The sequence below is a fragment of the Scomber scombrus genome, chromosome 21 (genome assembly GCF_963691925.1).
Source record: "Scomber scombrus chromosome 21, fScoSco1.1, whole genome shotgun sequence".
Classification (NCBI taxonomy): domain Eukaryota; kingdom Metazoa; phylum Chordata; class Actinopteri; order Scombriformes; family Scombridae; genus Scomber; species Scomber scombrus.
Window position 1 is genome coordinate 7852613 of NC_084990.1, and position 25769 is coordinate 7878381.

General features: G+C 39.0%; 1 protein-coding gene across 1 annotated transcript in view; it reads left to right on the forward strand.

Annotated features, from left to right (window-relative positions):
• Positions 1 to 276: 276 nt before the first annotated feature.
• The window catches only part of antxr1c (ANTXR cell adhesion molecule 1c), a 36068-nt gene continuing 10575 nt past the window's right edge, over positions 277 to 25769 (forward strand). Inside the window, exons 1-12 of the mRNA XM_062442848.1 lie at positions 277 to 460; positions 11943 to 12014; positions 14038 to 14109; positions 14620 to 14701; positions 14845 to 14875; positions 14959 to 15032; positions 15146 to 15214; positions 15980 to 16060; positions 17351 to 17411; positions 18691 to 18789; positions 19179 to 19248; positions 25277 to 25355. Of these exons, the coding sequence (XP_062298832.1) occupies positions 303 to 460; positions 11943 to 12014; positions 14038 to 14109; positions 14620 to 14701; positions 14845 to 14875; positions 14959 to 15032; positions 15146 to 15214; positions 15980 to 16060; positions 17351 to 17411; positions 18691 to 18789; positions 19179 to 19248; positions 25277 to 25355 (948 nt within the window). The 5' untranslated portion in view covers positions 277 to 302. The remainder of the gene's footprint in view (positions 461 to 11942; positions 12015 to 14037; positions 14110 to 14619; positions 14702 to 14844; positions 14876 to 14958; positions 15033 to 15145; positions 15215 to 15979; positions 16061 to 17350; positions 17412 to 18690; positions 18790 to 19178; positions 19249 to 25276; positions 25356 to 25769) is intronic.

Here is a 25769-nt window from a genome sequence, read left to right on the forward strand (position 1 = left end):
TTTTAAACGCATTTTTCCTGCAAACTGCAAGTGGATCCCGAACTACCCAAAACTTTTATATTGTAATCATTCTCAATGAGAGAAAGCATCCACCCGGCTGGCAGTGTGACTCCTTATCTGAGCACCAAATAAAAGAGACGTGGAAGCATCGCCTGCATCCTTTCTTTTGTCTTTGTTGCATCTCTCCCCCCCTCCTCCTCTTTACTTAACTGTCTCTGGGATGTAAGAAGCCACTTTCCGTTGGTTTTTTCTTTTTATCCACAGAAGGAACTAACTTTTTCCCACCCATCCAAGGACAAACTATGGCGAGATTTTTGCTCAACATGCCTCTTCTCCTGCTTTTGTTCGGATTATTTGTGCTCTCTTCTCCATCAGCCAAAGCCGAGCCGGAGGTGCAGGACGAGGAGGAGGAGGAGAGTTCCTGTCAGGGCGCTTTTGACCTGTATTTTGTGCTTGATAAGTAAGTGGAAGCAGCTTGGCACTATTTTTCTTATTCTTAAAGACATATTAGGAATAACATTGGGTTACTGTTGCAGTTTCCCCACTGGAAAAAGTTGGCACAACATCAAAACATCTGCATTCACTTTTTGAGTTGCTGTTAAGGGGTTTTATTAGTCTGGTTTGTGTCATGCTGGACAGCTTATTTTCCAAAGATTAGGTGAATGATACAAGTGAATGTTATATGTTGGGGACTTAAATTGTTTACCACGTTTAGATTTGCTCATTAGCACCGCTGCATCTGTGTGATGACGCTGGAGGGAGGCTGATTTACAGTTTGCTGAATAAGCAGAAAGAGGAGTGACGACTTGGATGCTACAAAAATGATTTATCACTTTGGCACTCCAAGTATAAACTATATGTCTCTTTTTGCTCCCCTGAAAGAGAAAAACAAAGAAACTTTAGATTATCAAGGGGAAATGAGGCTTTTCAACCTATATAAGCCTATAAGGGATTTTTTTTATTCTTTTCTCTTTACTAAGTGACTGCTCATAACAAGAAAAGAGAGAATTCTTGCACACTGTCCCTTTTATTTGCAATAAACCTTATTAAAGATACGTTCCTGTCCTTAGATCTTCATTAGGTAAAACTGTGGAACAAAGACATTTGAGCTCAGTGACTGCTCACCCTTGGCTCTTTCATTTGCACTCTCTGCACGCCCACATAGGAAAAATGTTGTGGTTATGTGACATCTCAGTGCTGGACTTCAGCAGCTGGGCTCAGACTGCTAGGGAGAAAATAAAATGTCAGAGAAAAAGCAAGAGAAACTTCTGGAGGGCCTGTTATTCCTTTTTTGCTGTTCACGAGAGAGGTTTACACGCATTCAAATGCAGTCACTTCTATAATCTGACATTATAAAACTCTATTTTGACTCACTATCCACAAGAATTACCAGTTAAGAAGTGCATTTTGTTGAATAATCAGACATTTAAATCTGTGCTGCATTCATCGTTTAATGTGTAAATATGTTTATCATGATTACTGTAAACAAGCAAATCATCAGCAACAATTATTGCGATTAGTAAAAAAAACTTATTTCCAGCTTCACCAATCTGTTTGCCTTTCTGTTTTGGGATTAGTTTACCTGGATTCAAAGCATATTGCTGTATCAGCTCTTATCCTTCCTCTTTTGCTGATAGAGCAGTGCCAGGGATAGGGAGGGGGAACAAGCAAGGACAGGAAGCAACAGCATTTATGGAAAATGTGGTCTTAATTTGGAGAACAAAATGTTGCATGCAGCACCTTTTAAAGGCCTGTTTTTTAATGTGTTGTGTGAGATGGTGAGAGAGAAACATGAGTCGGCTCAGGCAGCTTAACATCAACATCTCATATGCATCTGGATGGATGGCTTTATCCAAACACATTTTACTCTTGGGAATCCATATTTCTGTTTTGACATTTTAAGTTCTGTGCTGTACACAACTGAACTTCACTAAACCTTTGACATTGTTTTTTGGTGTTTGAGTCACAAGCTGAAATAGAGCTGACACATGGGACTGCTCCCCAGATGTGGATGGCCTCATTTGGCATACGCTGTTCGGTAAACACGGTCACATGCTGCAAATAAGGAATGTTAGATGCTATTGTTAGCACTCCTGTGCACTCTGGTGCCCACTCTGGGGGTGACTAACAATGTTTAGACTTCATTTGTTGACTTCAAACAAGAGGAAGCTCATTAGCGACCTGTCTCAGCCCTCCTACAGTGACCCCCAAACCCCATCCCCCAGGCCTGAGCTGGTTTTATGAGACACTGTGTGCACTCAGTGCCCCAGTCCATACATATGGAAAGTTGCAGCAGGCAGAGAAGCAGAGAATGCAGGTCATGAAAATGCTGAAAGGCTTTTGTCAGGCCTTCATGAATACACAGAAGTCATTTTTGGGCATATGAGCTCAAGTCCAAAGTTACCTGCAAGGTTGTTTTAATTCTTTCATAAGGTGGTAAACATATTGTATTTAAAAGCAATAAAAAAGTATTCCTTTAAGTCACATAAAACAAGACAGGAAGGAAGCACATTTACAGTCAGTAGCAAAACAGAGTTAAAGTGGGTGGGTGCTTGAAAAGAACTACTCTGTATGATGTGTAGTCGAACCATAACGTAAGGAAAAAGTGTTCCCAAAGGCCACACTGGAAAGTGGGGTGAAAAGCCTCTCACTTTGTTAGAAAGGGGCAAGCTGGAATAATCATTTAAATATGGGGAGAACGATGATTTTCATGAAGGCATTCATAGTGTTGCACTTGGTTGTATGCACAAAAAGTGATTGAGTAACAATGACACAGGGGTTTCAGAAACTGTTGTTCAACGAGCACTTCAGTTGGAGTATACTGAGGACTTTAGGGTACAGCAGAGGGAACACAAGACTGGGAGTTTTTATGGTGCAAGTCAACCATACTCCATAGAAAAGCAAGAGGTTCTAGCTGCTGCCTACCACAGATGATGTCACCATTAGCCCCTCCTTTCTGACATCAGCTGCTGTAGTGTGAGCTCTTGTAGGAATTACATTGATTTTGGACATTTCTGCAGCAGGAGATCTGCAGTCCCCTTGCAAGAAGCAGTTTGCCCTTTTATTTTAGATGGAACGAAAAGCCTACCCTAACCAGTTTTGCATTGATAATGTAGTGATAACGAATGAAAACATTCAAAAACATCATCATTAAACATAACCTTGGACATTGCTGAATCCTATCCTACATCAACACTGTATCTTCAGATAAAGTGTGGAGTGTTTAGCTGGGAAAAAACCCTCTAAAGACATGAAACATGCTTTTTTTAAAAAGAGTGTATGTGGAGAAGAGGGTCATGAGTTTCACAGTAATGAGAAAAGATACTGCTGTGATGGCTCGTAAAGTCGACTCCAAAGGCATTTATTGCACATTTGGGAAGATGATGTCACATCATGGCTGGAACATGTAGGACAGTGCTCTTTAAGAAAAATTGGTGACTGCAGTTTGAAGGGTAGACAAAATGACTAATGACTGTAAGTCTGAATCTGGGACATCTGGGACTGGCTGGGAAAATCTGAGTTTTAAGTGTGAAGTGGTGCGTGAAACGATTTCTGATGTGACAGAACAAAAAAGTTGCAACCAAATAAAGGTGGTGTTTGGGGTTTTTTTTGGGGGGGGGGCTTCAATTTTCATTGGCACACAGGTGTCAATCTAGTTTTAATACACTCATTAAAATGTTGGTGCATTAACCAACTAATAAGATGCAGCTGTTGGCATAAACAACAGACTGTTGGCACATCTGATGGATATATATGGAACAAAAACTGTGTTAAAAAGACACAATGTGCACATAAAACTCTCCAAATCAAAATGTAATGTAACAAAGTGTTGATTGAAAAAGCATGAACCGTTCCAATCCCTTGGCAAATAAATGTTAAAGGAAACAATGTTTTAATTAAGTTAAATGTGGGAACATATGGGCCACACCCCACCCTCTGTTAACAGTGACGTCATATTACTGTGTTGTGGTGTATGGTATATGCTTCTTAATTTGACACAGTAATTAAATGATTTCTCCACCACTGAAACCTTCATTAAATCACACAGAAATAAGACTATGTCTACAGCCAAAAGAACGGCTCTGAACTTGAGCTAAAGGCTAATGTGAGCTAATTACTAACATGCTCACAGTGACAATTTTGACATTTAGCAGGTGATGGGTATGTCTTTACTTTTGCACAGTACTGGACAAGAAAATAGTTGTTTAAATATTCCAGTTTGGAGCAAAGTGATGGACCAACAGACAGACCAACCAATTGACTGGGAAACTGACCTTTGCTTTAAAAATCATGCCACAAATATCAGCCAGTCACTGGTTTTAGTATTACACCCAGACTCCCAGGACATGAAGTCTGCATAATCACGTTTTTAGGAGCTTTCCTTGCTTTGGCTGTCAATTTATGAAACCTAAAGCCTGAAAATGACTTCTGTGAGAATTTAGTGTATAGCCTAACCCCTATATTGCTGCATGTGTGCATACTAGGATATATATATATTTTCTGATTTAGAGCAGGCCGGCCACAGCCTGCTGTTTTTATATGGAGCACAGCACAGAAATGGTTTTGGGTGTGCTCATATGGCAGATAAAGGAATTTACCTACAGGCCAAATGCTGTATTTATTGTTGATGATCTCAATTTTGTGCTCCAGTTGGGTGTTGGAACATGCTGCCTTGAAACTAGGCAGCTCAGTGGAAAACCCAAACTGCAGCTGCAGTCCATAAATATTTTCTAAACGTCTAGCTTTGGAATACGTTCTAGCTGTGGAATGACAGTGTTTTGTCATTTTGTCTCCTGTAGCGTGTTGCTTTGGTGTTTTTAACAGGATAAGTGTTATCATGCTGTCTGAAGTCCCTCAAGCACTAAGGGATAAAAACAAGACAAGAGGAAGTGGATAAATGCCACTCAAACTAATCCAAACCTGCTGGTAATATTTGATGCATGACCATGGCTCTGTTTACCAAAAAAAAGTGCATTACAAAGCACATTCTTACATGGTCAGATAGAGACAGAATTAGAAAAATCTGTATCTTTTGGAAACACATCTCAAATGCCTCTCCACCAGCTAGTTATCCAAAAGTTTTTTCCAAACAATTCCTCTCGGTTTTGGAAAAGACTTGCAGCATTAGCTCAGCAATCACGCAGTAAAGATTTCTACTTCAGCAATGGCTGTAAAAGTAGGTTAGTGGTTTTAAACAAACAAAAACTTGTGCCCAGTCAGTTAAATCGGAGCACCATCATTGGCTGCAGGGTAGGGGTGGTGTGGGTAGGCCCAGCTGGGATGGTAGACAGCCTCCTTAGTGCAGTTAGGGTTTTTTTTTATTTTATTTTCCCTTCTCCAACACTTTGAACTGTGAGAACAAAGCTGAGAATCGCTAAGCCCTCAGACCGATGCAGCTTTTTCCCACATGCCGTCATCCGATTGTCCTATGGGAGAGAAGTGCTTCTTGGGTAGCTGAGACTGGACTAAGGAAAGAAAAAAAAGCAAATTGTCAAAGCCTTAATATCAACCAAACAAACGTTTCAGCTCTAATTTCCTTTGCTGGAGTTACAGGATTGCAGGCATAATCAACAATTCCCAGAGATCCAAAATGGCCTCTGCAGGACCCCTAATCAGCCTTATTTGAAACATCTGATAGATACCTTAAGGTTCTACTCTAAAGGAATCTCATCTACAGCACATTAAAGATCTTAAGGAACTCATTCATAAAGAAGGAAAGATACTTGTGATACTAAATCTGTTTAAAGTGGCAGCTGTTTTTAACATCCACTCTTTTGTCACAGATCCAATGATAAGTGAGCTGGAAAAGAACCATACCTGTGGTTTTGTATGTTTTAGCCAGTTTACTGCAAATCACTCGCTTATTTGCTGACATCACAGCTAGACAAACCTTGCTGATGAGTTTTTAAATGTGGATGCATACTTTCTACGATTCCAGACCGGAATTGGCTTCATTCTCTATTAGCCGTGCTAGCAGCATGGCGCTAGGAATGACAGTGTTGGTCAGTTGGTTGACCAGTTTTGTTCAAATATCAACAATATCGCAACACATGAGCTATACTTTGTGTTTAGTGCTATAATTATCAAATATTAGAAGTCTAACACACTAAACTAAGATGTTGGACATTGTAAATATGGCCTGCTAAATCTTAGCATGTTAACAGCACAGATAAGTTAAAAGCACACTTTTGTAATGCCCTAGCATGGTTATAGGCACTTTGTCTTGTTTTGTATGACAATCATTCCGCAGTAACATTTGCAAACATTAATTTAGATTTGATGCACAGTTCAAGCTAGTCTTAAGCTACTAGCTGCTTAATGATTTACATACTGTGTGGAAATAAACAGAATCCAATGGATATCTTATGAACAAGAAGAAGAACATTTCCAACACAATAACTCTATAGCCTGTATTTGTAAATGGTCAACATAAATGTAAAGTACACATTAATTGACCTAACGTAACATTTGGAAACACACTGGCACTGTATGGTCCTTTAATGACTGTTTTGCTTCTTGATGTATGTACTGTGGCATACCCTCAATGTCTCGGCTTGTTTTTCTTCTTCTTGCCATTCTTGCTATTTTTCTAGTCTGTTTTTTGCCTCTGTCTGTTATTTTGTCTTCAGCACCCCTTTCCCACCTCTAGCTGAACTTTGTGCTTTCCTCACCAAACACACTGCCATAGAAATGTAATCCATCCAGCAGAAAAAGACATTATTAAAGATGATTGACAATGTTTTTATTATTCAGGTCTTCTTGGACCTTTGGGAGACATCAAGCAAATTCCTCTTTGATGTCTCCTATGACAGGGTCTGCTTAGTATCGCTGAACAGTAATGATGCATTTTACCTCTTTTAGTGCTCTGTGCTCCTTAGTGCACCTCCCTTAAGGATGTACTGATTGAGCAATCAGAGTACTTCAAAATGTTGAGTATTTAGGGTTGTTGGAAGACATTGCATTGTGCATTGGTGCACATTGTGAATCATCTCAAACTTTCTTGGATTTCAAAGTATCATCTAATATCTGGAGGTATAATAAACCTTTCCAACAGGTTACTGTGTATCATTTCTTTTAGGATGAGCTCATTGACAGATAATGGGATGACAGGCCTTTTGCATTTTCTAGTGTGGATCGGTCTAACTGTTGTAAGGAATTACTACTTGGATGACTAAGATAAATGTACACAGAGCCAGAATTCGACAATAATGCTCACAGGTTCTTTGGAAGATACAGTGATATGTAGATCTATCTGTAAGTTATCTTTACTGTATTATAAAAATCCAAAAAATCAGCAATTGGCATTAATACAAAGTTGGCGACTTAGAAGAGGACCAGTCTGAGAAAGCATAAATACTCCAGATTAGACTCGGGAACTAAAGCTTGACCTTTTTGTAGCTGCAGCAGTGGTTCAAGTAGTGGAAATATAACCTCAACTCAAAGTTTTTTTTGATATAAAATGCAGTGTGCGTAGTTTTCTAGGTTTATTTTTCATGCCATAAAACTGACAAACCTTATCCTGGGCAATAAACCTATCTACCATTATTCTGACATACTCTGGAGACATAGAGACATAACATTTTTAGCCCCCATGATATTTGATTAATATCCATACTCCTTCATGATATACCTTAACTTCTCCGCTGTCAGAATTTAATAAGTTAAAAGAATGCTAAAGATAAATTAACCAGATTGATGGCAAGGGTAGGAAAATCTCTTTTGGCAAGTCAGCCTGTAAAGTCATAGCTTCCTAGACTTGGAACATTTTCAGTTTTCACAGTTTTCAGTCCCTCTGAATACATGCCTGTTACAAAAGCAGCCATACCTTCCATCGTGCATAAATCTCAGCATGCTGGTTTTGTCTGTCCTCATTTGCCCGGCAGATCTTTTTTTGTCAGATTATATCCTTTATGTCCTTTTGACATCACTGACTCAATGGATGTTTTCCCCATCATCTCATGGTTGCGTCAGCTAATGTGTTGTTGTATCAACTGCCTACAGCACTGTTTTCCATGTCATGCTCACTGCCTGAATGATTCTTGTTTTAGCTTTCAACCCTCTGCTTGCCTTTTATGTGGTGTTTTGAATGTTATCAATATACAGTACGCCTGTACAATAAGTAAACCACACACATCGATGGATTGCAGACCCTTGCTTTGGCTGTCTGCTGCTCTAGGCTGTTTTTACTTGTTCGCCAGCTGTGTTGGCTGAAGCAGACTGAAGCAGGTTAGAGAATAACTTGGCATTGCTGTTGAAGTTTTGGTCGAATCATTGCCATATTTCTTGTGGCAGACACACCTTGAGACAGAGCCAACACATTGTTCACATTATCTCACTCTGTCAGCTGAATTGAATGTAGCTTCACAGATAAGGGTCTTCATCTTTTCCTTCCTCTTACTTTCTTTTATTTCTTTTTTTCCCACTCAGCTCTCAGGTGGCAAATGGCCAGACACATGCTCCTCATCCTGCTCACATAATCTGTTCAATAGAGAAAACAATGTCACCCGGATTTGACGATTTGCTATGACATAATTTTAATCTGCTGTTGGGCTCAATCACTTTGTCGGCTAATTCTAACGCCCATCACCTCTCAAAACCTTTGTTTTCTGTTTCCAAACCTCAAACTGCTGGACTCGAACTCTTAACTCAGACCATTAAAATTAGATCAAAGGATTGAGGGGGGAAAACGCTCTGAATAAAATTGTTTCATCAAGAGTCATAGAATAAAATGGCCCACTTCCTTTCCCAACACTGTTTGGACAGGTGAGTGAAACTGCAAGCTAGTCCTCGGTCCCACGACTGCAGCCACCTCAGACAATAGAACTGTTCCAAAGCAAACAAGAGCAATTGTGGTTCAGAAATAAAGATAAGCAGTTGAAAACCAAGGGTGGGAGTTCTCAGATTCAACCTGATGTTAAATAAATACTCAAAAATGATCCCTACACCTCTACATGTCTATTTGCTGCAGGAAAATGGGAAAGTTTCACCAGACTTCATACCCTTTTTTTCCCCTTCCTCTGTTGCTGTAATGGAAAAATCTGCACAAGGAATTGGCTGCTGCCGTTCATTCAGGTCATAGGCTTTCTCTCTCTGGGTGACTATTTCTGTTTGCGCTGCACATTTTGTTGAACATCCAAGCTAAACACCTCCTCCACCTCAAGCTTTTTTGATTTCGGGAGGATTTCGTTTAGCTTGTAAGGTCTTGTCCTCTTTCTTTGCTCAGTCAGCCTCACGGGAATGTGAAGCCTTGATGTGGGGGAGCAAGTCATGTCATCAGAACAATAACAGCACAGAGAAAACGCTTGGGTTGAACATTTTGTTGACCAGTATTTGTATCCCCATTCAGACTAATTGAGTGAAAACACTGAAACTTACATAATGCCTAAATGTTATTGTGGATACTTTTATTATATTTGCAGTAGACATTTCCACCATGGGTGGCCTGAGAGGGAACCCAAACCTGATCCTATAGTACTAGCGCAGTTCTCCATCTTGCATTACCTTTAACAGCTCGCCTTCTTCTAAGCAATCACTGTTTGTTTTACTTTGGATTTTCCCTTAATGAAGTTTGAGTATGAGCTGGCTCTCTTTGTAGCAATGCCTGCTACTGTTGCTCATGCTGATTCTCCTTGAAAAGGCTGCAGGGGTTTACTGAAGTTGTTTGTTATGAGTTTTGAAAGCCAGAAATATCTGCATCTGCAAAAGTAATGGCTGATCAACAACTCTATTAATCTCTTGCAGATTTTATAGAAGCATTTGGGGTACGGAAACGCATGTCTGCTCATTGTTCGACCTACCAAAAAGCATTTAATGAAGATCAGAGTCCGGTTTGGCAGGACAGAAAGCCATCAATGAGTGAGGCATAATGGGAAAGTCCCTGGTATTCTATGGCTGTCTCTCTCCCCCAGTCTGGCCAAATAATTAACCCTCCGCTGCCAAAATGTAAAACAAAAACATAGTGGGGTATAACCTTAGTGACACTAAATGACAGACAAATGACACTAAATGACAGACAAATAACATTAGTTGTAATGCATTTAAAAGTTAAAAGTTTTTGCCATGTTGCTTGTGCTGCTATCCAAAATAATTTGCAATAAGTGTAGAAGCGAATAAAGCTCAGGCATTGTATATTTAAGAACCTCAAATAACCAGAATCATTCTACAAAAACAAATCATGGTCATAGTAATCTTATTTATTGAACAAATGTTTTCTCATCCCCCCTCAATGTCTCTGTAAATAATTTTCAGTTATTTAAAAAAACGTAGCTAAAGGTATGAAAGGCCCATGTGCAAGAAAACGTTAATTCTGTTTATTATGTCTGGGCATGATTCTCAAACAGGCTTTTGAAGCTTCTGTGTGCTGGGAACTAATACAACCAAATGTAAACTAGGATAACAGTCACTGTTTAGTCTGGTTCCCTTTGCTGTTCCCATTGTAGCACTGCTACACTGTTTTATCTTGTCGACTTTGTATAAAATGATATATTCTGTGTGATGTCATTTGTTATAGGGGTTTCATGTGGTCAACAATAAAGCAATAGACTTTTTTTTTTTAAGTTCAAATTTTTAAAAAAGCAAAACCTTCTCAGTGGAATAGATTTGTTACTAAATGAAAGCAGTTTGATAACGAACCCGCTGGTCCGTGTGGGAAAATACACAGTGTTGAAATTCTCTCCCATACAAAGAGAATGCAACATAATCAATCTTGGCCAGTTCCCGTGGGTCTAATACTGTTACATCAGTTGGTCAGCACCTAGAATAACACTCAGTCTGCTGGACACTTCAGTCTAAGTAAGCTCTAAACAGGCCTCTAGCTTTTCCACAGTCAATTAGCTCATTTCCCATGTGTCATCTCTCTGGCTCACTCATTAGCTAACAGATGAACCGGTGACTGGTCACATCTTGCCTTCTTCCTTAATGCCCACATTTAATTAAACTGCCACAAATTCACATAGACACTACACTGACATATATACACACAGTCTGCCCAGAGGAAATGAAGGCATCTCCATGGGGAGTTTTTTTTAATAACAGTCCAGATTTATGACAGTCCCCCTGGGGAGACCAGAACCCATTTCCTCAGCCTTCAGGCACTCATTCAGGATACAAGACGGTGCTAAATTACACACCAGACCACAACAGCAGCTCCTTTAATCTCTACAGTACACTCACTGGCCCCTAATGAATTGAGCTGGCTAATTGTTTTAAGTTATTCCTCTAACAGTGTTCATGTGTCATAAACGAGAATTTCATGTTTCTTATTAAATGTACACTTTAAATCCTTTCCTCCAAGGTTTGGCAACAGATAGGATGTTCAGCTATCTATCTGTTGTTATTAAGAATTACTTGCTATAGACAACTATGCAAGTAAGGTAATTTTACTAATTTTGAAGGGAAAAAAGTCGATTCTTTACGGACACTTTTGATAGTAAAGTTGCTGTAACAAGAGTTGTGTTTTGCCAAACATACGGCTTGTTTTTCAGGTCACAGCGCTAACAATCATAGCTAGCTCAGCTGCATTTGTCTTGTTTGAATGCTTTACCATATGGAGGTTAATGTGTGTCTGATAGATAGCTTAAGCATTTCTTTAAGTTCCTGCTGAAACAAATCATTCTTAACTCACAGACACATACAAAAAATATATTTCACAACTGCTACAGTCATTCAAGCTATCGTTGTCCTCCAGCCATGGTAATAACGAACATGTGCTACACTGCTTTTATGCTAACTGAAGCACTTCCTCCTGTTTTTATTGTGTACTTTGAAGACAGTATTTTAGTCACTTTGTGTGGATTCATAACGATTATTTAAAGCTTGTAACACTACTCAACATGTTACAGGGAAGTTGGTGTATCCTCAGTCATGCTGAATAAGTCATTTTAAGTCATAAATGTTGTTTTGTTTCGATTATTTCAGTGGTGTTTGCTTTTTCTGTCTCTTAGGTCTGGCAGTGTGAAGAATCATTGGGAGGAAATCTACTACTTTGTGGAGAATTTAGCTGAGAAATTTAAAAGGTAAGAGACAATAAGTCTGTAGTTACTAAACAGCTTTGTCGCCTTTTGTACTTGACTTCCTGGAGACCCGAGATGAAGATCTCTAAAGAGAAATACATACAGCAGTCACCACGGTGAAGTAAAATAAAATATGTTCCTTCCGCTACAACTGCCCATGTGTTAAGTCACTCAACATCCAGGCTGATGTTTCAATCAGTCTGAGCAGTTGCTGAGCTGATGCCTGGTGGCAGTAAGGCTAGCAGCAACAGTGTTTCCCCTAGATCAGAGTCCGGTTCACAAATCATACTCTTAGGCCCACCCACTATCCAACATTAGGAACAAGAAGAAAAACAGTTTTGAGTGGAAGGGGATTTTAAATCCTTTTTATTGTCAGCTTTTCTGACTGATTTATATGGGGACATTACATGTTGGGTTTGCTTGACCTTACACTTCATTCTGCTTAACTTTGACCTGTTGTCCTCGTTAATACACTTTTTTGTGACACCTAGTGGTAGCAAAAGCACAATACGTCAATCAGTTGCAGGCATCTTGGCCAAGTCAATCAACAGCTGATCCTCAGATAAAACAGGACCAGGTACAAAACCATATCAAATTTTATGGTTGAAACTTGTTTATTTATGCTTAATAACATTTGTAGTTTGATATTCTATACACATTTGACAAATTTTAGCAATAGCAAGAAGCTATGACACAGCTAATCAGGAAGTACTTGTTTGAGGACATTGGAACTTTATTATTGTTCATGCAAAGGGAAGTTGTACATGTAAGGAAATAAGTAGTTTTATACACTCGTGAATTAATTGTGTTATACAGTATTTCCCCCATATGAAGCCATTATTTTATCAAAATCTACTTCCTGTTCAAAGACTATGCTTAGTTTTTATATCTACAAGAAATTAAAAATGCATACCAAACAAAAGCTCGGGTCTCAGGAGGTTAAAAAAAGTGATGGACATGTCACCCATGTCCATTACAATATTATCTGAAATTGTATTTATTATATGAAATTCATGACTAAAGTATTAACTATATTTATTGAATATTGACTTTCTAAACACTTCCCTCTTCTTAGACACAAAGTAGCTCTAAAACAAGTGTGTTGTAAAATGCAATATTTCAACCAATGTCCACATCTGTCCGTCTCATGGGTGGTACTGTGTTGTTGGTACTGCTTGAAAGCCACAACAACACCTTTGTTGTTCAGCCACTGCTAAGAACCAACCCTCCTCAAAGTCGCTTTTTTAAACAAACAGAAGAAAGTTCCAAGCAAAGCAAACCTGTATGAACTTACTTTCTCTCACAAGCAACACTTGTACTTCAAATTGTGGTGCATGTGTGTAGTTTATATGCACATTATCCCTTTCTAAATATATATATATTTTAAACCAATTAGCACAAATAAACCTTTCCACATCTGAGGATCAGTGACGTTTTTTGAACATTTACATCAAAATCATTGTCATGCACAGAGGGTTCAAATCCTGCACAATGCTGCAATAGTCACATGTGTCTAAGAGTGTTTTTTGATGGGCTGCATTAAAGAAACAATCCCTACACAGACTGTTGGAGGGACCTCAAAGGAAATGAAGTAGTTTGTTCTTAATGGGATATTCATTGTTAAAATAAAATGTCCTCACTTTGATTAACTGAATGCTGGGTCAAACAGAAAGCGAATGAAAGATTACCCTCAGTTTCTGAAGAATAAAATCATGCTGCATTGCATTATGAAATTACTCTAACTACGTTCAAGTCATACAACTTGATTAATCTGTGGTTGTAACTATTCCTATTGCTTGTTGTGCAAGGTGGCAAATCAACAACTATCATCCAGATTCTGTTTAATTTTGTCTTTTGGTGGTTACCATCAATCTTTGGCATGTTCAGTATCATTAGTCACTGGTTACTGTGTGGTGATTTCAGCATTGCATACTCCACAATCCAAACTGGTTAGCTGTGTAGACAGATTAATTATAGTAATCTGTATGATGATGGGGGTTTTTTTTCTTATTCTTTTTTGTTCCAGTCCCATGCTGAGGATGTCCTTTATAACATTCTCCTCCAGAGCATCCACCATCATGAAACTGACCGAGAACAGGTAAGTTAAGAGAGGGTGGATGCTGACATCTGCTGATTAATGCAATTGATTGATTTGACTTCAAAGGAAATAAAACAGTTTGATTAAAGTTCAGCAAAGTCATTGACTGCATTGACCAAACTGCATACAACAGATGTCATTCTAGCACTGAATGCTCTCACGCAAAAACATCACACCAGAGTAAAAGCAGATGTACTCTACACTGACATTCAGCTGAAAATTGGCCCATATCACCATCAAACTGTTGCTGCATAAAACTCTATGCTTTTTTTGGCCTTTGTAGAAATGATAAAAATGATAACATGTCTAGATAGTCTTGTTTTTAATCATCTATCTGCACTGGGATCATCATATCAGATAAAATTATAATGAGGCATCACAAAATTGAATCAAAACACTTCCCAATTCCACAGAGAGATCCTTGTAAAAATAAGGAGATGGATCAGTTTCCATACTGACACATTTACATGTCTTGACCAAAACATACTTTGCTATGTTTCCTGTTTACAGAGTGGAAATTAGGAAGGGGCTGAATGCTCTGAAAAGAGAGATTCCAGGTGGGGACACATTCATGCACCTTGGATTGCAAAGGGTAAGCCTGTGATATAAAAGCTTCTGTTTGTCTATACATGTGAATTAAAGTGTTGAGCAAAGAGCAAATCAAAGACTGTTGAATTAGCTGTTTAAATCAGAAACTCTGGTAACTCTGGTGGTAATTGTTTTCTTTTTATGAAGGCAAATGAGCAGATCTACCAGGAGAACTTTGGTAAGCAGCTCATTGTTAAGTAACTCATTCTTATGAGCACTCACTTACAGCTGAGATCTAAAATGGCTGTTTATATTTTCCAGGCACGGCCAGCGTGATTATTGCACTGACAGATGGAGAGCTGCAGGAACATCAGCTTATCACTGCACAGCAAGAGGTAGCAACACTCGCAGCTCAAGTAACAGAGCAGCTCTAGAGGCTGTAATACTCAGACTGCTTGACTGCTAGTTTTCTGGAAGTAATCAATTTATTACCTTTGTCTTCCAACAGGCAGAGAGAGCCAGATCTCTTGGAGCTATTGTATACTGTGTTGGTGTTAAAGACTTCAATGAGACACAGGTAATGCCAATAAATATGTTGTATTTAACATGTTTACACTTATATTCTGTACATGTATGGTTTGAAATAAAAAATAATTCCCAGTATAGAGTGTAATGTACCACACGTGCCAAGGAATGTAGAGTTGCAGCATCCAAAATGCTGTTAACTTCATTTTATAGCGTGTATTCAGTGGTCCCTTTGCAATTTGGCAAACCCATAATTTAAAATTTCCTGAAAACCAATCCAGTGAGTTATAACCCTGAGTTGCCTCTTGAATACCTATCTGTAACTTGAATAATCCTCAATTATCTTCAACATGAGGATGAGGATGATTCAGGTTCCTGCATTTAATATGACAGACATTTGAGAGCTGAAGGATTGTTTCCTCATAAGGGCTTGTTGAACATCAGTAACAAGACATGGTCTCACTCCAGTTTCATTCAAGCCCCATTTGACTGGTTGTAAATATATCCATTCCCTGGTTTGAAGTGTGTTTATAGATGTTTGTGGAGTTCATACTTTCCATTTGCAATGTCTGAAATTGTGTCACACCAGGACATTAGAGGCCAATTTTGGCTTTTTACGAAATATCAAACACTGTCATTCACCTCTCACTGTTGAGGGTTCCTCCCTAAACACAGTTACAAAATAAATGTCTGGACAACAGTCATGTAATCATACTAATGGCTTCGGGAATTGATTCTTGTGTAATTTGGTTAATCATTCCTCCCTTTTTTGTTGCGTTCACACCTCTGTTTCTCCTCCTCCTCTTTTCGTATATAGCTGGCCACCATTGCAGACACTATCGAGCATGTGTTTCCTGTCCTGGGAGGCTTCCATGCCCTCCGAGGAGTCATCGATTCGGTAAATGAACTCTTGTCTGTGCAGGGAAGCTTTCCTATGGCTGAATCTCACAATCAGGGCAGCAGATGTCCACATTTGTATATTTATCTGTCTGTTAATACATTTCCTGTAACCCCTTCAGTGTCATTTATTTGGCACAGTGGCTTTGTTTTCAAGCTGTTATATGTTTCGCAATGGAGGAGCTCAAACTCTTACTTATTGCTCTCTGCCACTGTTTTAGTTGAAGTTTCAACTTGAACAGATCCTGCTCTCTATTTTCACCATGCAGCAGGCAGAACTGTAACTCTTTGTGCATACAGGGTTTATGAAACACACTGACATACTGAGAGACACGGTAGAGGCAGGATTCAGTCCTTTGACAGCCAAAAAAGGTGAAAAGAGGTCATATTTTCACCAGTTTCTTAATGTTAAATGGTTCATTCTTTTTCTGTCTTATAATCCTCTAAGTCCTGCCCCTCTTACTGATGCTACAGCCAAGCTTTCCATTCTCACAGGGCAGTTTACAATAAAAACAGTGGCAGAGTTACCACTCAAAATTCCCGGTAATTCTTTGAAAAATAGGTCACTGATTTTAGGGAGATGTAGACAAAAGCAGGCTTGTCATTTCTATCTGAAGGCCGTTGATTTTGCCAGCTGAAATGAATGTTGTTGGCAGACTTTAGCAGCTGTAGCTACTTAGCTAAGTAAGCTAAAGTTAGCTCCATTAGCCAGTTGAAATCTTGGACTTATCTTACATACTTGTTTGTATAAACAGCGTGGGTTCACTTTTTTCAGAAAAAATACCAAAAATGTTACCTTATCTCGGGTCAGATTGGTTTGGGTTGCTGGCTGCAGTGTCAACATCCCCACATTAAAACAGGATGGAGCCGCTAATGTTACCATAAACACGGATAGCAGCCAGCAACACAAAAGTGAAATACTACATTAGTTGTCTTTTTTCTTTTAACATAACCTGTTACTCCGCTAACTAATCTAACTTATGATAATGATAGGGGCCTTGGCCTTGGAAGTAACATGTAAACGGTCAGTTGGGTTTGAATAACTGATGTGAACATAGTGTTAAAAATGAGCACAGCAAGAGGAGGAAACTATTTAAGAGTGAGACACTCAGTGATACATTATGAATAAGGATATGACTTCATTCATAGACAGCCTTGGAACATTTTTATAGAGCTCTGTACCATTATTATTTTATAGGACTAGACTTTGAAATACCTGCTTGTCATATGATACCAGCAGGGTATGAGTGTATATAACAACTGCTGTATTTTCTCCCCTTTTCCCCTCTAGATCATCAAGAAATCTTGCATTGAGATTTTGGCAGCTGAGCCCTCCAGTGTTTGTGCCGGAGGTGGGGCGCTGGCAACATACACACTCATACACACACACACACACACAAACTGGTCAGGATCCCTTCTGAGTCAAAGCCACACTGATGCCAGTGTCCCGTCATTCCTTGAGCTGTGTTAATTTAATTACTGGATCCTCCATCTCTCCTTCTCTCACTTCAGTAACGACAAACCCAGGCTGAAAAATGACTTTACATGGGCATCCAGGTCACTTACAGGAAATCTATAGGGCCAGAATACTCAGTGGGAATAATATTACATGGTCTCATTAAAAGGATTGACGGTGAGAGAGGGGCAGTGGTGAGATTGGCTGCGGCTAAAACTTAGTAGTAGACAATGTCCTTTAGTGTCCTGCCAAGAGAAAGATTGTGACAGTTAAAGTAACATTAAATGGACATTAAAAAGCAAATATGAATAGATAAAAACATGAGTTGATTAAACACTTTTGGCAAAAGCAGAACGACTTTTACTGTTTTTAACATCTGCTTTTGGTTTTTATTAAGCAATGAATTTTTCTTTCTCCCTTCAAGAAGAAAAGTATTTGACTTGAAACTGAATAGCACTCACTGTAACTGCAGGCCGTTTATTACAGTCCTGCAGTTTCAGTCTCATCCTTAAGAGTATTTTCCTGTATTGTAGGTGACATAGCAACTATTGAAGTAAATGACCTGATATTACAACTCGACTGCAGAGCCGCTCAGCTAGAGGATTGAAAAGCTAACTTTATTGTATTTTTGTATGTGGTTCATTTAGATTCTCACTGCTCAATTACTACATAAGCAAGTTGTGGCTCATAAATAAAGGTCACATGACTCACAAGTAGCCAGTTCTGACAGCCAGATTAGAGATTTAAGCCGATTTAAGCCCCTCTAACAAAAACTCAGCACGATTTTTATCTCTTTGTTTCTGCTTGTCATGAAAGTTTCTTTTATCTTTTATCGTCTCTGTATTTTTAGAACTAGCACAATCATGTTCTCACTTCAAATGAACTACACCGCAGTTATTTGATTAGAGGACTCATGTAGAGGCTCATATTTTCAGACAGCTCGTATCCATTGTATTTGGCGACACCAGAGTTTAAAAAAAAAAAAGAAGCCCATTCTCATCTGAACAAATAAACCAAACTGCTTGTGGAAACACTTCAAAGTTCACACTTAAGAGTTCAAATACACATACAGCAATTGTGTAGTATGACATGAAAATGAGCTTCATGTACAATGTAGTATCAAATGTCATTTTACTTGGCAAAGTCTTGAATGTATAAATGTTTTGTGTAACCAGAGTCTTTCCAAGTGGTGGTGAGGGGGAATGGTTTTCTCCATGCCAGGAACATCAACCAGGTGCTCTGCAGCTTTAAGATCAACGACACCCTTACAGTCAGTAAGTAGACCTACACTTTCCTTTTAATGTCAAGGGTCATTTTCAGTCTTTTTTGTCAGTGTTTGAACCAGTTTTTTCCCCCTATGCAAAATATACACTTCCTGAAATGAAAAAAGGCGGATCCTTACTGGAAGGAATGTCATGATACTTGTAATTTTATGGCAGCGACATGGTCAAATTTAAATGTGTACAATACTGGCGCAAAAAAAATCTGCTTTTGTCCAGAAATGTCAACCTTCTAATGCCCATATTGATCAAACTTCAGCTGTTTCACCCTTTCACGAGTATCTTTCTGTATACTATCTATAATTATATACAGCAAAGTAGATACCCAAAGAGAGTACATTAGGAAGAATGTACATGTATCAATTTTTTAATTTGCCTTCTAGATGAAAAGCCGGCCGGTGTAGAAAACACATTCTTACTGTGTCCAGCCCCAGTCGTCGATGAGATTGGGAAGTAAGTGCCTTTTTTTATGACTTTGGGATTTCATTTGTTCTGAGAGACCTTCTTTCAACTCTGTCTAAAGGGAAACTTCTTATATTTCACATAAAGTGGCATCCATGTGCATCTTAGATCACGTTATTTCCCTCAAACACAAAGAAACACGTGTATGCATACCCATGTGAGCACAGACCATAAGAAGCCTGCCATACATTAGCTCTTTTTACGATCCCTATCCGAGGCCACATTCCTCTTTTCTAGATCCCAGTACAGCTTAGCAAAATATAAGGAGCTCTGTAGCTGTGCCAGCACATACAGTGGTAAACCCTTCATGCATTTGTCCTGCTTCTGTCCTGAATTAGGACAGAGCCATAAAAACAGCTGCAGACAATTCTTTTTTGAATAACATAGAAACTATAGTGAGTCAAGACTAGAATCTTATAAATGTCATGTGACGCAGCCTATAAATTGCTTTGTCATTGGTTTTGAACTGATGACTAAAAAAAGAAAGCAGTTGATGTTGACACGTTTTTTTCATTGACCTCATTTTGGAGCAGTGGAGCAAACAGATCAGCATCTTTAAAGACATGTTCTTAAAGCTACACTGTTCATTTTATTTGTATCGACAATGGATAGGTTGATGATGTCTTATATGAAAGGGGTCACTCATACAAAACCTGCTGATAGTTATCACCCCACTCTGCAGTTCCCCTCAGTTAAAGAGCATTTTAGTGTTTCCCAGCTTTTTCTTTTGGTTTTACATTAATTAATTAGCCTTAATGTTTTGATCCACTGTCACTGCTCAAATCAGCACTTGTAACAGTTTTCTGATTTAAAAAAAAAAGCTCACTATAACTGCTAACTGCCCATGATCATTGTGGGGCATTTAACATCTAACAAACCAGATGTTTCCCTCAGGAGTTAGTGGAGACCAAAGCAGAGCTAAAAGGAGAGTAAATGCTTAACTTGCATTTGTGCTGTGGTCAGGAAAAATGCTGCAAATGATTGTTAATGTTGCTCTGTGCCAGCTGGATGTGTAAATAAACAACTTTTAACACCTTAGCCGTATCTACTTTACAAAGTGATAATATGTCAGTGTTGCATTTACTGTACAGATAATGCTGCTTTAAAGTGAGGTTATGTAACTTTTTTACATAAGAAAGAACACATTATGATTCTTAAAAGCAATAAAGCACACCCTAACTCAATTCAGTGCACTGACAGGTTTTGATCATGTTTTTTTTACTTGGTCTGGCATGATCAATAGCTAATTGAGGCTATTGTCAACACAACTCCAAATGAGTGACAATGTTGCTTTGTGAATATGTAAATCTGTATATGAAGAATGTATAACTAAACCTTTTGATAACATTATATGTTAATGTTGTGTTTAGAGCTCATTGTGCTGCCCCCAAGTGGCCAAAAATGTGTCCAAATGTACCCTGTACACGTAAACAGTCCCTGTACCTAAATACCCATACTTTACTGACATCTTGGTACCTGTACCTTGCTTTATTCTGGAGAACCCTCGTGGATCTAATACCTCAAAAGTATAATATTGGGTCCCTGTATTGTCAACAACTGGACAAACCAATTTTGACCTCAGTTGTGATGACAGTACAGCCAGGACACAATGCTGGCTGCACCTCTATGCATTACATTTACATTTATTAACATTTGTGCTTGTGTAGTTTGAGATTCTTATATTCAGACTGAGGTCTGTGGTAGCAAATTTGATTATAGTGTACGGTATTTGTCAGGTCAGGATCACGTCTATTGACATAGGCCTAAGACAGCTTCAGTTACTTCAGTGTACTTCGGGGGGGTGGCGGGATGTGAAAACTAAGACAACTGAGGTTAGCTTACTCGAACATTCACCACACGACGGTCACACAATTTTTCTGGTATAACCTCTTCGTCAGCTGGTCGTTTTCTCCTTTTAGAGTCTTACCATGTTCCAACATTAACAATCCGCAAACCTCTCTAACCTAACTCTTTATGGTAAGAAAAGTACAGTAGGCCACAGAATAAAAGGTTCAGTGGACGGCGGTTAAAGACATGATCTACACAGAGACAAAGAGGTGGGAGGAGATGGCCTGTCAACCAATACCAGCCACCCTGCTCACATTCTTGACCTTCAGGGATAGCGTACTCATGTAATTATGATACAAATTCCTTCTTTTTATTCTCCCATAGCAGTTATAAATCCAATTTGCAGTTCATATTTGCACTGGCATTGGTGCGGAAAGAGAGGGAAAGATTTAAACAACCTGGACTCATGAGTCGGACTCTAAAGCTTTAATCGATACCTTGGCAGAAGGGTCGTAAAACTGAGGGTATGTCACGTGATTTCCTGATTTACATTCAAAGCAAGCTGCTCTTGCCTTAGGTCTCTCAAACTTTCCATCCCTTTATGCCTTAACACTCAACCTCACATCTTTCCGATCACACACTTATCTTTTTTCCCCTTCCTCTCTTTCTCCACCTCTGCCTTTATTTTTGGCGCCACGGTGGTTCTTTTCACCCAGCTCGCCGGTTGTTTTTCAAGCCCCCGAACCTTCTATGCCTGCCTGTCTGCTCATTTTTCTTTCTCCGTCTTTTATTTGTGTCTGTCACACACAAACTCCTTCTTTCATCCCCTGTCAGTCTTCCACTCTTTCAACCGTCTGCTTGTCCAGTTTGGCTGATCAAAGCCATGTAGCAGCTAGCCTGGTCTTTCAAGTGTGTGGCCATGTGTGTTTGTATGCAGCTTGATTCTCAGCAGGGTGGAAACTCCTTGGGGAGAGCTTTTGAGACTGCACTGAAACCCAGACTAATGGGTTGGTTTGTGACTGATTAGCAGTTCTTAATGTCATGAAACTGTGATTTTGACTGTTTTGTTGTCACTTTGCTCAAAACCCAGCCAGCAATCTTTTTACTAAATTTAATTTTGGTCTATTTTATGATATTTCGTGGGCAGAAAGTGGTGTCTTGGCATATTCTACAAGCATTTTTTTCTGTTAAATGTCAGTGCAAATTGTCAATTCTAGAAAAAGGCCTTCGCTCTTTTATTCCGACCTACTGATGCCAAAACCAGGCATTTACTGTACCACTGATGTTTTAGATCGCTTAAATATATCCAGCTGGAAATATCCTGGACATTACATCATGCTAGCTATGTTTGGCCAGTTATACACAGGAAGAAGAAGAGTAAATAGCAAAGCAGCCAATGTCACGCTACCTGTTAAAGTGTTTTAATGTAGATTCTTTTTCCTTTGAGGCAGGGTGATCCACTCTATCTAATGGATTGCAAACAAACTGTGTGTGTCTGGCCAGTCTAATTCAAGTGTGTGTGCATGTGTGTGTGTTCATGCTTTGTCTCTTTCATTTCCTTGCTTAACAGTTGTCTGACTATGTGCTGGACAACCGACATTTCTGCCCTACAGCTTTGATCCCCTCACATCTTCAAATAGACTGTTTCCTTTTCTCATCGTTTTTTTTCCTTCTAGTATCAACCTTTCTCTTCCTTTAATTGTCAGTAGCCAGACACTGGGACAAATCAAATTACATGTGTCCTGTGGAGTTTTTTTTGTGATATTTTACATCCTGCATGGTTTGCATCCATGTTTAGTTGCTTCTTTACTGCCTTGACATATCTTATCACCACCTGTGAATCAGTAGGATCATGTGAAAGCACTGGCAGGAATGTTTATCGTATCACACTTGTTGACATGTATAAGCATGTGATAATGAGACAACCAAAAATGGGACTCACTCCTAAAGAAACTGCTCCATATGACTACTACAGGTCAAAAACATCTAGTAACCTTTAATCAGCTTACAGTGAACAGTATTTTGCAATAATATTCAGTTTGATTAATGCTGAACTGATGTTAAAGCTGCACTAATCAGCGTTTGTTTAAAGATAAGAATGGGTCAAATGACTAAGTGCAGTGTGGTAGGAGTTGCTTGTAGTGATGAATCAACAAAGAATTTTCACCTAACGCTGCAGTTTCTCTCAGCTTCATTCAGCAATTGAGTATCTTTAACTCATTGTTTTGGTCTTAGTATTTTAGCTCTTACCACTAATATTAGCCATCAACATAAGAGCCTGATATTTCCCTCAGTAGGTGGTATAGAGTAGAGGTATAGGGTACCTAAAAGGTAAAAAGACATTAGGGCATTCATTTTATTAAGAGATAATATGTCAATGTCGTGTTAACAGAGCCAATTGGCAGACAATAAATGAATACTAAAGAAATCGGAAATTCACTAAGAAATGTTATTTAACTACAACCAGCAGTCTGTACCATTGAGACTGGGACGGATGTGTGTGTGGATTATTGCTAATTGCTAATTATGCCAATCCTAGATGTCTAATCTTAACGGCAAAATTGAATTTGCCTAAATTTAAACCCTAACCTAATTCTGTCACTATATGTGTATCAGAACTTCAGTGCATTCTGGGACACATGTGGTAACAGTGAATCTGCACTGTACATCAATACATATTCAATCAATTTCAGTCCCACAAACATAGACACATCAAACTCACGCACATAAACTACCTTTGTTTTTGAGACTGTCCTGAGGTTTCAGACTTTTAGTGCTCAGCTGTTTATTGTCAGTGAGGCATTCACAGTATGCTGTTGATCATGAAATTCACCCACTAACCCATCTATTCTCTTCTCTCTTTCCACCCTCTGTCTCACAACTCAGACAGCCCTCCGAGTCTGACTAAAGACAGGTTTATCGGTCATACAGCCTGCTTTCCATCTGCCAGACTTCATTCACGTCCACCTGGTTCTCTACCAAAGGAGAACTGAGGGAATAGAGTTGGGGTGGTAGAGGGGGGGTTGTTTAAAAAGCATGCCTTTCATCCACATGTTTTTAAGAACTGAACAAGAACAGGCTCCAAAGAGGGTCAACCAGAGGCCCCCTGAAATTCTCAGAATTGTTTTTCCCACTTGGAGGAGGAATGGATTCAAATCATCAAGAAAGACTCTTGTGGTTCCAAAAAAGCCCTTAGAGACCGGTAGATCCTGAAAGAAGTTATGATATGGGCAAGGTTGAGATTGGACTGGAATGAGCAGAAGCATGTTTATCCATTATTTTTGTTTTGATTGGAGGTTTAAAGTGTTTTTGACCTTTAAAAGAACTGCACCTTACCTGTCCCTTGATAAGGACTTTAAACCAATGAATACTATCTATAATATTGGCAAGATGTCCTCACATTAGGTGTTGTTAAACTGTTTTTCATATTTTCCCACTTTGCACAAATCATTTTGCAGCTCATAGACTGTAAAGAGGAGGTGTTACAGATTGCTCTCATTCCTGAGACTGCAATTAGTTTGCTGCTACGTCTTGGAAAAATACTCAACCTGCCCACAACTATAAAAACACAATCTGAATTGGCAGGTTGTCTTTTTTTCCATTTTGTTTAACTTCATCCATCCTTACCTCGGCCTCGGGGCCCGCTGTGTGGCTCAGTGGGTCACACAATCACACCTACAGTTTGTTTCCTCTGGTTTTCAACCACAGTGGAAAAGTTTGTTGTACTTTTTCGTTTGGTTCGTTTAGGTCGAAATTGCTCATTTACAAGTGAAACAGGGGTCGTAAACAAAAGTCACACGACATACAAGTAACGCCTTTATTGGACAGAGTTTTGGAAATATGTCCGCCTGCCAGGTTGGCAGCTGCAAAGACTCTAAACTAATTTGGTTCCATTTTCTGTCAACTTAAAAGAAAAAGCATAACATGCAGACGTTATCTCTGGTCTAGCTGACTTTCTGAAGAACTTCATAATCTTTGTTATTTTGTGGTCTTTCTTTTCTTTCGTTCTCTTGTTTGTTTTCTTGAAGATTGAGATTGGGCGGTTTGGTGACATCATTTGGTGTGAACCCAAGTTCAAATGACATCATCCTGGTCAAACAAATGGAGCTGAAGGAGGAAATATTTCAGACCAAATAAACCTCCCTAAACATATCTAGCATGGACTGCAATGCTCCCATCCCAAAATGAAGATATTCACTTGTCAATGTTTGTGTCTGTTGTTGTCTTTCAGGGTGATTTATCTTCAAGTGAGCATGAATGATGGTCTGTCTTTCATCAGCAGCAATGTGCACATCACCACCACAGAGTGTGTAAGTGACCGCTTCTCATACAGCCGTGGCTATGGGGAAAGTTCTCTATTCGTGTGCTTAACATTGGCCAGTATTGCAGATTATTCAATGTGTGGTTCAGTAAAATCATATTAGATTATCTTAAAATAAAACATCTGTGTTTTTTTTGTTTTGGCTAAAAAGAACCAAACTTTTTTCTTCTGTGCAGTTCCTCTTTGAGAGGTAGCAAATTTTTTTTCTAAAAGTGTCTTCGTTGCACCCATATGTCTTTATATCAGTGACATTAAACACTGTTTGGCATTGAACTTTTGCTTGGAGATGACAGTTTCTCCAAAGATAAAAGTATAGATTCTATCAAGTTTTTCAATTTTTTTGTTGTTTATTTGTTCTTCTTGTGTCCTCTCCAACCATATTTCTTTCCTAGAAGTTTGTTGT